The sequence below is a fragment of the Dipteris shenzhenensis genome, chromosome 19 (assembly GCF_047967505.1).
Source record: "Dipteris shenzhenensis isolate YYH24624 ecotype China chromosome 19, Dip_SZ_1.0, whole genome shotgun sequence".
Classification (NCBI taxonomy): domain Eukaryota; kingdom Viridiplantae; phylum Streptophyta; class Polypodiopsida; order Gleicheniales; family Dipteridaceae; genus Dipteris; species Dipteris shenzhenensis.
In genome coordinates this window covers 14,842,571-14,859,879 of record NC_141614.1, presented here as the reverse complement: position 1 = coordinate 14,859,879, position 17,309 = coordinate 14,842,571, and the positions used below count along the sequence as shown (strand labels likewise).

The 17,309-nt window shown below is 45.3% G+C and overlaps 1 protein-coding gene and 1 pseudogene across 2 annotated transcripts in view; one reads left to right on the top strand and one right to left on the bottom strand.

The window, feature by feature from the left end:
• Nucleotides 1-17,309, bottom strand: part of LOC147890138 (phospholipase D beta 2-like) — a 124,507-nt gene that overhangs the window by 89,142 nt on the left and 18,056 nt on the right. For both annotated transcript variants that reach the window (XM_087390179.1, XM_087390180.1), the window contains exons 3-4: nt 2,156-2,350; nt 1,662-1,919 (exon numbers count right to left, since the gene is read on the bottom strand). In XM_087390179.1, the coding sequence (XP_087246305.1) occupies nt 1,662-1,919; nt 2,156-2,350 (453 nt within the window). The remainder of the gene's footprint in view (nt 1-1,661; nt 1,920-2,155; nt 2,351-17,309) is intronic.
• On the top strand, nt 11,060-13,875 carry LOC147890139 (uncharacterized; annotated as a pseudogene).

Genomic DNA, 17,309 nt, shown 5'->3' with positions numbered 1-17,309 from the left:
GCCCCTTCATTTCTTTGCCTTGCGCAAACGATCTTTCCCATGTCACACAAAAATGACAAGTTCTACCACTGTTGAGCGTAAATCAAGGCTACCTGTAATAGGTTGTGGAACAAACAAAATGCTATAGATTGGAGCACCTGACTATGGGCAATTGGTTAAACACAATACAATTGTTTCTTTCAAGCTGGCAGCTGACTATAGGGAAGACTATATTGAATTAGATGTTCAGGTGACAAACAAACCATTTTCTACAACAAAAACTGATGGCTTCTTGTCGAAGTTTAACTTGCCTGCATTGAACACTCCTAATTGGCTTGTAGGTCACTCCAGACAGTCATCCCATAATATTTCACGATGATTTGATCATCGTAAAAGAACAGGTTTGTTCTTTAGAATTTTTTGCAACAAATTTTAATCTTCCCCTTTGTTGACAAAGCTTGCTAAGTTAATGCCTTTCTATTGCAAGAACAAACGTTCTCTTGGCACATTGGCAAACTGACGCTTCAGAATTTCTTGTTGCTATGACTGGGAGACAAGATACCTTAGGGTGGAGGTTGCAACGGTTGGCAGCCTTGCAAAGGAAAGAACAAAAAAGACCCTCAGATGCCTAGGTCCACAAGCACCTTGCTGCAGTAAGGGCTCACCAATAGACTCTTTGGAGAGTAGAGCTGAGTAAAGATTTGGGGTAGAGGAAGATACAGAGTGGACTAGAACAAAACAGTTGTGGAGAGCACAAGAAAGCTGACGTGCTATTACAAAATGTCAAAAGGTTACAACGTATACCTCCAAAATGAGGTTATATACCTCTTAACATAAAGACCTAACCGTAAGGGGGAAAACCCTCCTGATTGGGGGTACAAAAAGCCCACGGGGTTTCACACCACATTACTCAGTATCCAAAAATTGACTGGCACAGGATGGCCAGAGAGCAAAACTTTCAACGTGCAGGATGGCCACAAAGAGACTTTTGGCATGGCATATGATGGCCATTAGAGAAATTTTGACGTGCTTTTTTCCCGACATGGGTGGGAAGGGGTGATGGAGAAGAGAGGGGGAGACATGAGAAAGGGCAAGGGAGAGGGGGAGAGGAAAGGCGACGGCATCGGCTAACAGGAGATTTTTTTTAGAAGAAATGATGCACGCGGAGGGGAGGGGCCTGGGAGACCGGAGGGGATGTAAAGGAAGTTGCTTAGGTCTAGCATATTGATAAATCATTTTATCTCATACGTCTTATCTTGCTTGAACTTGTTGGCTGCAAATGCCAATCTCCTGCTTGCTGTTGTTCTATTTTGTTATCTTTGTTGTCATACAATCAGCCTTGTGTTGGCACTTGGCATTGATATGTCCCACCCTCATTGTTGAAGATGAGCTGTTAGCACTGGTATGGGCACATAAAGCATTCTATCACGCAAGCATGCTCTAGTTGCAAGTGAAAAAACCACCTGTCATGATTTGAGAACCATCTGGACACCCCCTTGACAATCTGCAAGAGTGCTGATTAACAACCCAAATACACAGAAATTGGAAGTAAACCATACTAATTACCACAAACCACTCCCTGAGTAAAGATGATATTTCTTATAGAAATGTGTACACAAACAAAAAATTTGAGCGAGAAGAGTGAATTCAGTAATAAGGTTGGGCCTGATGCGATTTCATACCTGGACATTCCATGTCTCAGGATCATTTTCTTCCGTCACCTTCAAATGGTCCCCATGTTGCCCAGCACGTTGTGGATTAATTCTTGCCGAAGTGTGAATGAGATTGACAATGTCATGCAATTTTTTGTTGTGTGTATGCGATTCAACAACTTTCTTCCAACGCTGCTCAAAGTTAGTAAAAACATCGTATGCAGCAGGGCCTTCAATCTTGCAGTGTAAATCATGCCAGGGTTGCCTGGGTCCTCCTCTTTCAACTTTCTGTTAAAAGTTCTTATTTTGAGAATGCATGGTATTAGAACCTGCGTGAGTGGCTAGCTACAATTAAGGAATACATATTGAACCACTATAGTGACCCACACGATGCATGATGCAATTTAAAAGTCTCTTTTCATGATCATCCGCCTTTTCATCACATCATTGAATGTGGCTTTCTTGGACCTGTATCTGTGTGCATATAACTAGCAAGTTCAACGGAATGGTTTCAATGTACTTACAGGAAATGTGCGGTTGCGATAATCATTCTTAAAGTCTCTACCAAAATTGTGGAAAAGATTATGATGGGGAGTATCATAGCGTCCATCACAGAGATCAATGCCACCTATAAATGCAATCAGCCTCCTAGATTCTCCAGGACCTGGTGCATCAACAATTACTATTTTTTGATGATGACTGTAAAGAGTTCCAACAACCTGCATCACAAAATCCATGAGGGCCAAAACCAACCTTAATAAGGCCTTTATGGCAACATAATTTTTCACTTTGCTCTTAAATCTTTTGTACAATTACAAAATTGTTACAAATGTCATGCTCAATTCATATAGTTCAATGTATTGGAATCTATAATTTTGTTGTATTCAACCATGATGATCGGGAGAACTCGTTAGTTGACATAAAATTCAATGGTTCCCCTTTATGAGTCTGATTCTTCCTGTCCTCCAAAGCCCCTTCCTACTCCTTGTAACTTGTACCCTTTGTCTCCTATGTTCAGCTCTGCTTGCTGCCCTTTCCCTTCCAGTATGGCACTCCCCTCTGTCTTTGTCTTTTTCCCTGAACCTCTGCCTCCCTAGCTGTATGTTCCCTTTCTCCATGTCATAAATCTGCTGCCTTCCTCTCCTCAGTACCCACCTGTCTCCCTTATCTTTTTCAAATTTCAAGTTGCAGCCACTCCTGTTCCACTTATGTTGTTTATGGCATCCTTCCTCAGCACAGGGGGTTCGCCCTTTCCTTTGTTGCCTTCCCTTCCTTTTCTACACCTTCCCTGTGTAGCCCCTTGCGGTTTCATTTCTTCCCTTGACATCCTCTTCATCCTTTCAAACTTTGTTCCCTTTTGTTTCCACCCCCTCTATAAAGGGGGAGATTGCTCTGTATAGTGCTCTTTGGTTTATGTTTTCCCTCCCTTCTTGTTTCTTTCCCCTTGCCTTTACCATTTTGTTTTAATTTTTCCCTCCAATTTATCCTCCACCTGCGTTTTTATCAGCCCCTTCCTTCACATCTCCCTTCTCTACTTCTAGAAGCCTTTTTTATTATGCTACTAGCATTTACTTTCATGGGCAGTATACTACAGCCCCCCTCCCTCCCTCCCTAGGCAGTATACTACTTTTTTTTTTCTCGAGAAAGGACTTCTATTAAGTATGAACAAAATCCGCGAGAGCAAGCTCAAGAGCGAAAATATATCATGCGAGCATGAAAAGAAAGAACGGCCTAAAAGGGGCCAGTAAAAACCTCCTCAGAGTGAACAAGAAAAAAACCAAGGTCAAGGCTAATAGTGCCATCTCAAACCTGTTGTGGACTTTGAGAAGAAAGGGGAACCCCTCCATTCCCTAAGGAAAATAGTCCTCCTGGAAGAAGTTGCTCGTGAAGTCCCCTTGCATGCTCACCCAAATGGCCATCAGCTTATGAATAGTATCTATCCAAATAATGGCCAAAGTGTGATAAGGGTGGTGGATCCATCCAAAGCCTTTGTGCATTTGGCTCTCTAGATCTGCCACACTGAAATACTTGCTAGTATCTCTAAAGAAGAATCCATAGAAGAATGCACGCGCCTGAAGGTGTTGATCAAGCGAGTGATGTCGAGCGAGCAAGACCAAATAAGCGAGCGAGAAAAAGCAAGCAAAGAAGAATTGGTTGGGCTACAAACACATAATCTCATTGTATGTATGTATGTAATCATTAATAAGTATTTATGGTGCTTCCTCAACATTGAACATGATTATAACATAATATTGCAAGTGCTCATTAGTAATCGTGTTCTACATTCTATGAGATGGGCTTAAATAGAAATGGTTTGGCTATCAACAACAGTTACAATATAGTTGAAGTGGCATAGAAAACATTTGATTGTTTTTGTCCCAATATATATAGAGAGTTCTAACATGCTCTTATTACGAAGGGCCTTGCCCTAAATCTGGTGCAAGAAACTGGCAAAAATTCCATTAAATTCACATTTTGATGCATGAAATCTTACTAAATGGTGCAAAATGTCATGATAATCATCTAAATGGTGCAAAAGGTCATGATAATAATCTAAATCATGCCTTGCCATTCATTTTGATATGTAACATGACCATGTTTGGATTTGTAAATCAAAAGATACAGGACATCGAAATTCTCATCTTTTGGGCCAAAAGAGGGAGCGCGTTAACGCACTGCTTGTTTTGGCCCAAAAGGTAGGAATTCAGGATGCCTAAATTCTTGCCTTTTGGGCCAAAACAGGCAGCGCATTAACACGCTCCCTCTTTTGGCCCAAAAGATGAGAATTTCAATGTCCTCAGAAAAATCTGAAAATTCTCCCAAGGAGAGCTCGGCCTCCATCCTCTACAATTGAGCTTAAATCTCCTGGCAGTACTAACTGTGTAATGGAAGGGAATGCTCTTCTCTCATGCCCAGTATCAATCCATTCCCACTCTCCGCGGTCCCATTGTAAAAGCTTTATGGGGAGTCCTCCATAGAGAAAAGTCCTCCAGGATCCCAAACAGAGAAGAAGCAGGGTCCGGGTCAAGGTGCCATTGTGAACCTGATCCACGCTCCACATAACCTAAGTTCCTGAAAGGCTGAAAAGGAACTCCCAATAGAATATCATGTGTAGATCTAGATAGCCTACCCTTGTTTGAACATTGAAGACCAAGACATCCTCATCTGATTGTCATACTGCACTTTTTACTCGGCTCGGACAAGGAATATGAGTGAGATATATGTGTATTTACAGAGTTTCACCTTAAAATTGTAGGCCATCTTCTGGTGGTTCTAGTGATGCCCTATAGGCCATGGTATGTGCCTTGTAGGCATAGATATAGGCACTTGTAGTTTTAGTGCCTTTTAGGCCACATAGGACACTTAGTCCTATGTGACACCTAGGACACTTAGTCCTAGGTCTAACTACAAGTACTATGTACTCTTTTTCTTTCAAACATTTTAGTTGACGTGACGGCTGTTCTTCATCGACCCTTGTACCTTGTACTTGCGCTCTCTTGTTAAACGATCCTACAATGGTATCAGAGCTAGGACCTGCTCCGTGACCCCGGACCCTCATTGCTTTCTGCCCCCTTTTTCGTACAGTCCCGTACGACTGTACGGACGTTCGTACGTACCTGCGCCGTACATCATGCATGCGTTCTATACAACAGCCGTAGCATTTACCGTACCTGAGCCATCGTACATGCGTTCCGTATCTGAGCCACCATACTTGCGTCATACATGCGCCGCCGTACAGTCGTACAACTCCGTACATGCACTGCCGTACAGAAGGCTCCGTGCTTGCGCTCCGTACACCGTACAGCTTAGTACTTGCGTTCGTACAGCCGTACACCATGCATCCGTACCTTGTACTAGTTCCATACATGCTCCGTACGATTGTACGTACATCGTACATTGGACCTGCTCCGTATATCCATACATTGTACCTACATCCGTACAGTTATACATGTTTCGGGATCTCCGTACAGGTTTTGCACGTGCGAAGTCATATTCAGAACAATCTCAAAATTTGGGGCTTTTGAGGGCTTTTGCTGTCCTTACCTTCCTTTTACTATTTGAAATCTTCTCAAGCCATTTCAACAGTTTGGAAAGCCTACCTCTTGAGGTCTATACAGTTGCACTTTTGCAATCAATTTGTGGACAGCAAGTCCTAATTTTGCAGTTGCGAGCCTTAAGGCTGTCTTTTGGGATTTGGTTTGCAATTTTTATTTGATTGTAGTACATTTGGGTCAGATTGCAGGACATTGAGTCACATTTGCAGGGCATTGGGTCAGATTAGAATATATTGGGTCACATTTACAAACATCTCAGCAAAATTTGGGGCTTTTCTGTATTTGCCCTCTTTTTGGCCTATTTGCCCTCATTTAATTTGGGGCTTTTGCCAGATTTGCTGTTATTTGTAGTGAACATTGCCTGACACAGTCACATTTGGGTCAAATTTGCATTTGCCCTTTGATTTGGGCTGGAATTTGCAGATCATTTACTTACAGACACTTGCTGTCATTTTTGGACAGCCAGCTCTTTGCAGAGATAGCCTTGAGGCTTTTGTGTTTTCAGGTCTCTTCTTTTTAGGGTATCCCATTTGCAATGGCTGGCAACAATCATGATCTATTTGGCATTCTTCGTGAAGATGATAAGTTGGACGGCACTAACTATCCGATGTGGTCTTATCTCATGAAACATATTCTTGTTGCAAAGCACTTTTGGAATATTGTTTCAAGAGTTGATATGAGACTAGTCAATGCTACAGTGGTTGCCTCTACTGATGGTCCCTCTGCAGAGGGTACTCCTCCTGATGCCTTATCTTCTAGCACCCCTGTTGCTGCTCCCCCAACTCAGAAACAGTCAAGATGGGATGCAAGAGATGCAAATGCACATTCATGTATTGCTTTATCATGCAAGAGAATCATTACTCCACACATCCAGTCTTGTAGGACAGCAAAGGATGCTTGGGACGAATTGGCTTCTCTCTATCAGATTCGCAATGAGGCACGTGCTGCATATTTGAGAAGGCAATTACAGGAAGTCAGTATGAATGAAGGTGATTCTATGGATGCATATCTGACAAAGGTCAAGGACCGCATGGAACAACTTGCTAATATTGATGAGGTGGTGCCAAATTCTCAGCTTGTCAGTAACACATTGAATGGATTGCCAGATACATATCAAGGTTTTGCTACAACCCTTCGGTTAGTGGCCATGGGTAATCTAGACCACTACTCTTTTGATCAGCTAGTTACTTTGCTTTTGCAAGAAGAGCGAAGTCGTGCTAATAGACAAGCCATTATTCCTGATCATGCATTTGCTTCACAGCAGACAGGAAGAGGCAAGGCTTCCAAGCCTATGGGCAAGCCTAAATCTGCGCATAGCAGCTGTAATTCCTCCCATGCATCTAAAAATACAGCAGATAAGTCAAAGAAGAAAAGATGCAACTATTGTCGCAAGCCTGGACATGACATTTCAGAATGCAGGAAGCGCATTGCTTCGGAGAAAAAGAAAGCAGGATTGACAATTAATGCCTCACATGCTATTGAATCCCATGAGCCTGCAGATGCTTCACGTGCACATGCTCTCCAAGATGATTGGGCATGGGCTGTCCATTGTTCATTTGATCCCTCCCAAGTTGATGCACTCTTTACTGCTAATGATGCTCAATCTTGGTATTTTGATAGTGGTGCTTCCAAGCACGTCACATCTTGCAGACAGTTGTTTCATTCCTTAGCTGATGCACCTCGAGGGGGGACTGTCACATGTGCTAATAATGCTTCCTATGCTGTAAAAGGAATTGGAGATGTGCAGCTCACATCCATTTCAAACCATCCTGTCACTTTGACAAATGTTCTTTTTGTGCCTGGAATTGAAGTCAACTTGATTTCAATTTCAGCAATTGCCACTTCAGGTTTCAGAGTGATTTTTTATGGATACAGATGCCTAGTCTATGATCTTCGTGATGACAATGCCATAGTTCTCACTGGCACTTTAAAAAAGGGGCTTTATCACCTTGATGATCACTCAGCTGCACTCTCTATTGAAGCATTTGCTATTTCAGATTCACAGCTTGCTGAAACTCATCTTTGGCATGAGAGAATGGGTCATCTCAATTATAGAGCTCTTGCAAAGCTACATTCACAACAGATGGCAAATGATGTACCTCAAACTCACACAGTTTCCAAACATGTGTGTGAGGGTTGTCTTTTGGGTAAGATGCATCGGTTTCCTTTTCAAAAGAATTGTCCAAAACTCTCACAAAGGAAATTGCAGCTAGTGCACAGTGATTTTTGTGGCCCAATGAGGACAAATGCCATTGGGGGTTACAAATATTTCACGACTCTCATTAATGATTTCACAAGATATTGCTGGGTATATCCTTTAAAAGCCAAATCTTAAGTGTTCTCATGCTTTCAGAGGTAGTTGAATATGGTTGAGAATGAATCAGGATGCAAGCTTGTCACCCTCAACACAGATAGGGGGGGAGAGTATATGTCAAAGGAGTTTGATGCATTTTTGTCTTCACGGGGCATTGTTCACTCATGCACTACTCCTTACACTCCTCAGCATAATCCAGTTCCTAAAAGGAAAAACAGGTCCACTATGGAGATGGCTAGATGCATGCTTAAGGCCAAGTCCTTGCCCAATAAATTTTGGCTTGATGCAGTGATATGTGCCAACTATGTGCTGAATAGATCACCTACAAGGGCATTGAAGACTGTTACACCTTATGAAGCATGGAAAGGCAGGAAGCCTTCACTTTCACACGAGAGTTTTTGGGTCTCTTGCATATGTTCATGTACCATCTCAGCTGAGACATAAGCTTGATGACAAGGCAATCAAATGCATATTTATTGGTTACAGCTAGGAGAGCAGAGGGTATCGGTTATACCAACCAAATACTGGGAAGATTATTGTCAATAGAGATGTAATCTTTGCTGAACATTCGGCTTCTCCTCTTGTGGACTGCAAAGCTAAGCCATAAGTTGACATGTTTGATGCCTTTGACTCTTGGTTACCTCTGCTTCCCTCAGAAGGAGACTTTGACCAGCAACATGAGCCTCCAGCAGGCCCTCCAACAAGCAATGATTAGCCAGTACCCCATGCTGATTTGCAGGTTTCTCTTCCAACACAAAATGATCCCACTATTCATAATGCAATGATTGAAGAAAGAGCTGTTGTCAATAGACAGCAAAGGCAAGTTCCCAGATGGCTTCTTGATACATTGAGGGACAGCAAACAAGATCAGCCTTTTGCTGCCCTGACAAGATCAGGGAATAGACAGATGCATGGTCACTTTCTTGAGTTTGCACTCCTTGCTACAGCTTGCAATGAAGAGCCTTTGTGCCATAAAGATGCTTTTGACAGCAAAGAGTGGATGGATGCAATGAGAGCTGAGTTACAATCCATTGCAAAAAATGACACATGGGAATTAGTAGATCTCCCTCCCGGCAAGCATGCCATTGGTACCCATTGGGTCTACAAATTAAAAAGGAAATCTGATGGCAGTATAGATCAACACAAAGCCCGTCTTGTTGCAAAAGGGTATGCCCAACAACAAGGCATTGACTTTGAGGAGACCTTTGCTCCCACATCCAGGATTACTACCATTAGATGTGTCATTGCCATTGCAGCCCATCATCATTGGCAAGTGCACCAGCTTGATATCAAAACTGCTTTTCTTCATGGGGATCTGCAGGAAGAAGTCTATGTCACACAACCTCCTGGCTTTGAGGTTGTTAATTCTGAAAACAAGGTATGCCGGCTGAGAAAATCCCTTTATGGTTTGAAGCAGGCACCCAGGGCATGGTATGCCGAAATTCATGCACACTTACTATCTCTTGGTTTTCAGAATAGCCCCACAGAACCCACTCTTTATGTCCGTGGGAGTGGATCTGATTTTTTAGTGCTGATTTTATATGTGGATGATATGCTCATCACGGGCCCAGATACTCAGCATATTGCAGCTTTCAAGACTGATTTGCAGCAGATTTTTGAAATGTCAGACATGGGACAGCTCCACTATTATTTGGGCATTCACTTTGCTCATGTTGAGGGGGGTATCATGATGTCACAGTCCAAGTATATTGGACAGCTCCTTGATCGTTCTCAGTTCGAGGATTGCAAGCCAATCTCTACTCCAGTGGACCCTGGCTTCAAATTTTCAGCTAACGATGGGAGCCCACCATCTGATATCACTCTTTACCAGCAGGCTGTTGGATGTCTCATTTACTTATGTCACACAAGACCTGACTTACAGTATGCAGTATCTCAGCTCAGCAGATTCATGCACATGCCCAGTTCACAGCATTGGCAGGCAGTGAAGAGAGTTTTCAGATATCTCAAAGGCACTCAGGATTTAGCCCTCTTCTATGGTGATCAGGGTTCACTTACCATGCATGCTTACACGGATAGTGACTGGGCAGGTTGTTCCGACACCAGAGTGTCACATATCGGCAATTGTTTTTTGCTTGGCAATTCATGTATCTCTTGGCTCAGCAAGAAGCAACCAACAGTTGCCACATCTAGCTGTGAGGCTAAGTACAGGGCAGCTTTCACTGCTACAGTAGAGTGTGTTAACGTGCTTTATTAATCTCCTCCAATTGCACAAATGTGGAAGGAGCTTGAATCTCTTGAATCCTACAGCATTTTTGTAGAATCGTTTAACGCGAGAGCTCAAGTACAAGGTACAAGGGTCGATGAAGAACAGCCGTCACGTCAACTAAAATGTATGAAAGAAAAAGAGTACATAGTACTTGTAGCTAGACCTAGGACTAAGTGTCCTAGGTGTCACATAGGACGAAGTGTCCTATGTGGCCTAAAAGACACTTAAACTATAAGTGCCTATATCTATGCCTACAAGGCACATACCATGGCCTATAGGGCATCACTAGAACCACCAGAAGATGGCCTACAAACCCCCCTCCATGGGATGGGCTGAAGTATTCTGGAAACGTCTCAGAATACCTGGTATTTTCTGGTCATGGTGGCACATGTTCATCCAAAAGGATATAGCCACCTATGAATGTACAAGGGATGTCAGATCATGTAACAAAGGGAACCAAGTGTAAAGCCTGTCGGAAGACTTCGAACTTGGGACGAGGAAGTGCCTTTGTAAACATATCTGCTATGTTGTCCTCTGTGGGAAGATAGGACAACTCTATGTCTCCTGCTGACAACCGCTCCCGAACATAATGATAGTGAACTTCAATATGCTTGGTATGCACATGAAACACTGGGTTACGATATGGGAAACGAATTGGACCTCACAAACAGTAGGTCTCCCGACCAGTGGGAAAACAGAATCGAATTGGTAAGGAACCATGTGATGTAAGGGGACCAAAGATGAGAATATTGACCATACCTTAAATTTTTGGGGAACAGCTCAGAAAGAGGTTGAGGGTTTGATCAAAACTCTCAATCCGATCTACACAGTCTTACGCATTACATACATGGAGGGGAGCACTCTTGGCCTTTTATATGAGTACATGGACAAGATTGGAGAGTCTCTCAACAAGCAACAATACTTGAGAGGACAGCAGTAAGTCTCCTTATGTTTTTCCTTATATGTAAAATTTTCCATCATGCGTCAGGAGCAGTTCACATTTGTGGGGTCATCTGTTGAGATAGTTTCATCATACACCTATCTTGGGGTTATCTTCTCCGGACCGAGAGCTTCACTATGAGACCCGCGATGCAGGCACACTTGAGTAGAGGGTATGCCTCATTAGCCAGGCTAGAGAGGTAGTGCTTCCGCTCACACTTTCAGGATCCACGCACCAAGGGGTTGCTTTTTGACTCCTTGGCTCGCCCAACGGGGATGTACCGCAGTCCTTGTTGGGGGCCAGACTTGTCGGATACAGAGTGGGCCCGTGTGGAGCGGCTACAGGTTCTCATGCTATCACGGATGATTCGTGGTAAGTCATCCGTTCCTCACCAGATCATTCAGGCTGAGTTTGGATCACCCCCTTTACAGCTAGATGCTGCATTTCAGGTCATCACATATCTGTACCGAGTTAGGGAATATGGGGATTATACCTAGGGCGTAGCAAGCTACCATGGATAGCTCTATCCTCTTCTATGGCACTTGCAGCACGAGGAGATCAAAGGTGCTGGTATGCACGTACAGAGAGATGGTTTGAGCGACTGGGCCTCCACATGGATAGACTACCTCCCTTCCAGTACAGCATGGATGCTCCGTTCTCTCCCCTCTTATCACACGAGGTCAACCAGGTTATTCATGAGGATCTACTACAGCTACACACTTTTCGGACCTGGTTGGAACCGAGTGAACTCCCAGTGAAGCTTAGCTTCTACAGAGATCACTTCTTACATATCACAGCGGAGGGTTTCATTGACCCACCTGGATACACACAAATTCACCTACCCCACTCGATGAGGATCTCTCTTGGGCATTTCCGGGTCTCTTCACATAGACTTCGCATCGAGAGCGGCAGAGCAGAGCGACTACCCAGGGAGCGGTGCATATGCACGCTATGTGACATACAGGAGGTTGAGACAGAGGAGCATTTCATCTTCAGGTGTCGTGTGTACTATGAGATCCGAGGACGTTTCCACTGCCTCTTCAAAGATAGTTATGGGATTTTAGCCCATTTCCTCTCCTATCCAGACCAGCGGTGTTTGGCAGGTTTCATTCATGAGGCACTTAGACACCGCGAGAGGATACTCCGAGCACGGAGACAGGAGCAGACTTCTTCCTCGGTTGATCCCTCTCAGAGCTCTATCATGGAGTTCTTTCAGCTAGATCACATGGACCCCAACGAGACGAGGCCTCGACATGACCGTGACCCGGAGCCCATGACCCGACAGCTCAGACAGAGGGTCGACACACAGATCACACTTGGAGACATCCCCTCCTTGTTTAGAGTTGGAGCCCGACCGACAGGGGTCACAGTAGCCCTGGTTAGACGCAGAGCTACGACCAGGAGACGTGCCAGGGCTGCACCTCTGAGTGGCCGACAGCACTCTATTGCCGACTTCATGCCTCCACTGCCTCATCCATCCTGATATCTTGCTGTTGTTGGGGATGATGATGATATTGATGATGATGTTGAGATTGATATATAGTTGACCATCGACATGACTATGTTGTACTTAGGACTTAGTACTGTCACTCTGCATTTTTTGCATTTTTTGCATTTTGCATTTTGCATTGGTATGGATGCTCGTTTAGTAGCTCCACTACCACAGCTCATTGTATCAGGATTTTCACAGTCTCATAGACCCATCGGTCTTCCGAAGACTTTAATAAACTTTCTTTCTTTCTTTCTTTCTTGAGTCTTGATACTTTACATTGACTCTTGACTCTTGTTTTTGGTCCATGGTTTGTTCTCTAAAGGATTGAGTAGATCAAGGCTGTATGGAATAAGCGATGGGATTGGTTTCACATACCAATTCCTGCAGTAGCATATGTATTGCATCCTCTATGGCGAAATGAGGAGCAATATGAGAACACAGAGCTTCATGATGGCTTCACGACATAACATGAGGGCGGTGACCCATGGTGATATGTACATGCAGGGCCATACAGAGGATGATCTCTTGGCCTTCCGCAACCATACGGGGAGCTTTGGTCGAGAGACTCAGCTACAGCCTGTCTCATGGTGGGAGAACTATGGGAATTGTGCTCCCACACTGGTAATTCACTATCCATACACTCAAGTTTCAGCTACATGCATGATGCATCATGCAATATAGTTACAATTTACATTCTAATTAATTCTAATTTCTAAATCCTAAATTCTAATTATGTGTGCAGAAATGCATTGCCATTCGAGTGCTCTCTCAAGATTGCAGTTTCGGTCCATGTGAGAGAAATTGGAGCACTTGGGCACTCTCCCATACAAAGAAGAGAAATAGGTTGAGTACATCTCAGCTAAAAAGGTTGGCATTTTGTCATTGCAACCTCCAGCTCCTTGAAAGGAATGCCAAGAATCCGGAGCCTTCTCAGGTGAATGTGGACAAGATCGACATTGAGAAGGTGAAGTTCATTCCAGAGATCCCACAGGAAGAGCATGATATGTACGCCTTACTTTATGAGGAGTTGACAGCATCCACCCGCACCACTCGCTCTTCCACCCACTCTCAGGGGTAGAGATTGAGGGCCGTATCCACCATCGCTTCCACTTCAGCAGGGCTAGAGGAGCAGGATCCTCTCTTAACTTCATCTGAGGCTGACACGCAGGAGTCGGAGACAGATGATAGCATGGATGCTGATGATGTTGAGGAGTGATTCTTCGAGCATGCATGATCCTTGTCATATTTTTGGATCCGATATGGATCATGTTTTGTATTGGCTACAGCATAGACTATAGTACTTATTTTTAGAATTTTGTCATGTCACATGTGACATGGATCATGTTTTATGAGGCTTCAGCCTAGGCCCCAAACTACTTGTCATTTATGATCTATCATCTATGGTAATTGATGTAGCATGTGCTGCTTTGCCGAACTTTGAATTCTTTGAAGTAAGTTATTGTGAAATTTAGATGTATGTACTATCTTTGTAATGTATGACATATGTATTAATAATAACTACACACACACACACACACACACACTTTATTAACCCTTAAAAACCGAAACACCATTTCCCGCCCCTTTTCGTTTCCCCGTTTCCAAAACTCCTGGGAATTATGTGCCCTAAAGCCCGGGGTCCCGCGCTCCCATGTTGAACACAGAGTGTAAATGATATCCTGACCTCATCAACCTGGAACGCATGACCTCTCTCAGTCAACCAGGCCACCATCCCCCGAGTGTAGTCCCTCTGAAGGCTCTGCACGCGGGACAAAATCATGAGGGCTCCCATCCAAATCCTCACTGCGCTACGACAGCTCCAAAGGTAGTGGGGGATCGTCTCCAGAACTCTAGCAGAGCAGCGGTGACACTGCCCCTCCACCCGCAAATGCTCCAACCATGAGCCTATAAGCAAGCCTCCGAGTGTGGCTAGCCATAAGAAGTAGGAGATCTTCCTTGGCCGCAAATTGGACCAAAGGCGAGTCCAAAACCTAGAACGGACCTACTGGGGCACCCTCTGAGCCACCCAATGCCTCTCCCTCGAAGGGGTCCACGGCGAAGTGTCCATCTGGAGCCTCCTGCCAACCCGGGTGGTATAAGAAAAGAAGGGCACCTCGTCCACCCGCTCCGTGAGGCCAACCTTGGAAGGCCAAAACCACTCTCTCGAATCCCACTGGACCTCCCTCGGATCCCACTCGACCTCCCTCAAGGGCCTACCTTCCCAAAGCCAAAGGCGCCATCTGGGGGCATCCTGCTCTAGAATGCTAGGGGGATCAATGTGCCATTCCTTCCCCAACCAGCCCACAACCTTGATCATCTGCCAATGAATCCCATCCAGACTCCCATCCATCTCTGGGTCTCTCTCAGTGAGTGCCTGAAGCAAGCCTCCAGGCCCTACACGGAAGAAACCGGGCTGATTGCTACCTCGCTGGATCATCATCCACAAGGGGACCCCGGTTCGAGAAAACTGACCCAACCAACTGCTGTCCATCCGCTTGCGGAGTCCCTCCCACCAAGACTCAGGGATGGTGAGGTCAATCTACCTCATCCACTGCCCTACCCCTCGCATATGCACTAAGGCTCCAAGCCTTGCCTCTGCCTCCAAGGGTAATCTACTCCATCTGCCAAAGGAGCAAGCCAAGCCGCTATCCCACTATGTCCATCCAATGTGAGTCTGCTGTCCCGACATACGTCCATCCTCATCTCTGATCTACGGGTGCCACATGAGGGACTGTTGCTCGAACTCCTCCCTGCCAACGAGGCTGACCGTGGATGAGGCCACTTGATGAGGCCACTTTGCTAAAGGGGGTACCTAAGAAGATCCATATGTGAGATTGCTGCCACTGCCCCCGTGTGTGGGATGTTCCTGAGAAGCCCTCGTTGTAAGAGGAGCTTCCAGGGCTTTGCACCAAGAGTGGGGCCACGCACAACCAACTTGCCCAAGAGGGCTCTGCTCTGCATCTGTGGATCAATGATACCCAAGCCTCCCAATGCGTGCGGCATGATCACCGTCTGCCAAGCGACCTGGGCTCTGGTATTCCTCGTGCAGTCTGATCCTGCCCAAAAAAAATTCTGAACCAAACATCAGAGCTATCCAGTGCACCCTCTGTGAAAACACTAGCAGGAGGCAATGTACCAGGCCGTGGCAAGAAAGACCTGGTTTGCCACTAAGGCACGGCCCGCTAGGGAGAGTTTTGCCGAGCTCCAATAGAGAAGCTTGCGCCGAACAATCTTGAGGATCGGGCGATCTCTTGCTCTGTTATAATATCAATACCTACCTGGCATCCGAGATATCTCCCTTTCTGGCCCCGTGGTATACAGCGGAAGCCAAAGGCACTCCCCCACTCTCGAATCTCCTGTGTGTCCTCAAGTTGTGAAGAAACCGATGGATTTTGTCTGGTTGATCAGTGCAACCGAGGCCTCGCAATAGATCCCCAGACTCTCTCCAAGCTCGCTGTGGTGCTCTCTACATACAAGGTTGTGTCATCTGCAAACTCTGAGTCTAGCAACTCCTCCTCCTGTCTGATTGGGAGCCTTAACCATGTGAGGCCCGCCACCTGTAATCTCAAGTATTAGCCCAATGCCTCCGCCACAAAAAGGAAAAGAAAGGGAGCTAGGAGACAGCCTTGACGGACCGAGCAAGAGAGAGGAAAGGCATCGCCCGTGTGTCCACCGACAAGCATCTGACTAAGGCTCCCCGCATAAAGCGAAGAGACTCCTCTAATCCATCTGTCTGAGAAACCCAACCCTTGCATAGTGCCCTCCAGGAAAGACCACTCCACCCTGTCGTAAGCCTTCTCAAAATCCAAGAGAAGGATGGCCAAAGGCTGTGACTCCTCCCTTGCCTCCCAAAACGTGAAAATGTTGTCTAGGATGCTACGCTCCTTAACAAAGCCGGTCTGCGTGTCACGTAGATGATGTCGGTGAGATGAGGCCGCAACCACAAACACAAGACCTTAGCGAGGATCTTGTATGCGGTGTCAAGCAAGGTGATCGGTCTCCATTGCCGAATGTCTGACCTATCTCCCTCTTTCGAGATCAAACAAATCCACCCCTAACTTAGGGACTGAGGAAGGGATCCCGTGTCTGGCAAGCTAAGTGGAAAGGGGTGGAAATTATCTCTCAGAAATTCCAAAAGAAGGCCGGAGTCAAGCCATCTTCGCCAAAACACTTCTGGGTCAAGAGGGCCTTGAGGGCTTCCTAGAGCTCCTGATCCGTGAAAGGCTCCTCGAGACTCCTACACAACTCCCATGAGACTGTAGAGATATACAATGATATGGTGTTGTAGGATAGACTAGGACTTAGTCTATTTTGTGTGTCAGTACTTGGACTGTATATACCAAGTACTTGTACTTCATTTGGTTGAACATTTCAGTTGGAGTTCACTTGTATACACTTCTTGTTCTCGTGTTCACAATCCATCTCCATTCTTGTTCCTACATGTGGTATCAGAGCTAATCGATCCAGCCCACCTCCTTCCCACTCTCCCACGTGCTCCCATCGCACTTCTATCGCGGAGAAGAAGGTTATGTTGCTGGGTGACTTCATTTCAGCTCATCCACATCTTGAGAGAGCTTGAGAGCTTAGCTTCTTGCTCAATTAGTGCGCATTGGTGGCCATACAGCTCCCGGACCAGCTCCCTATCAGTCT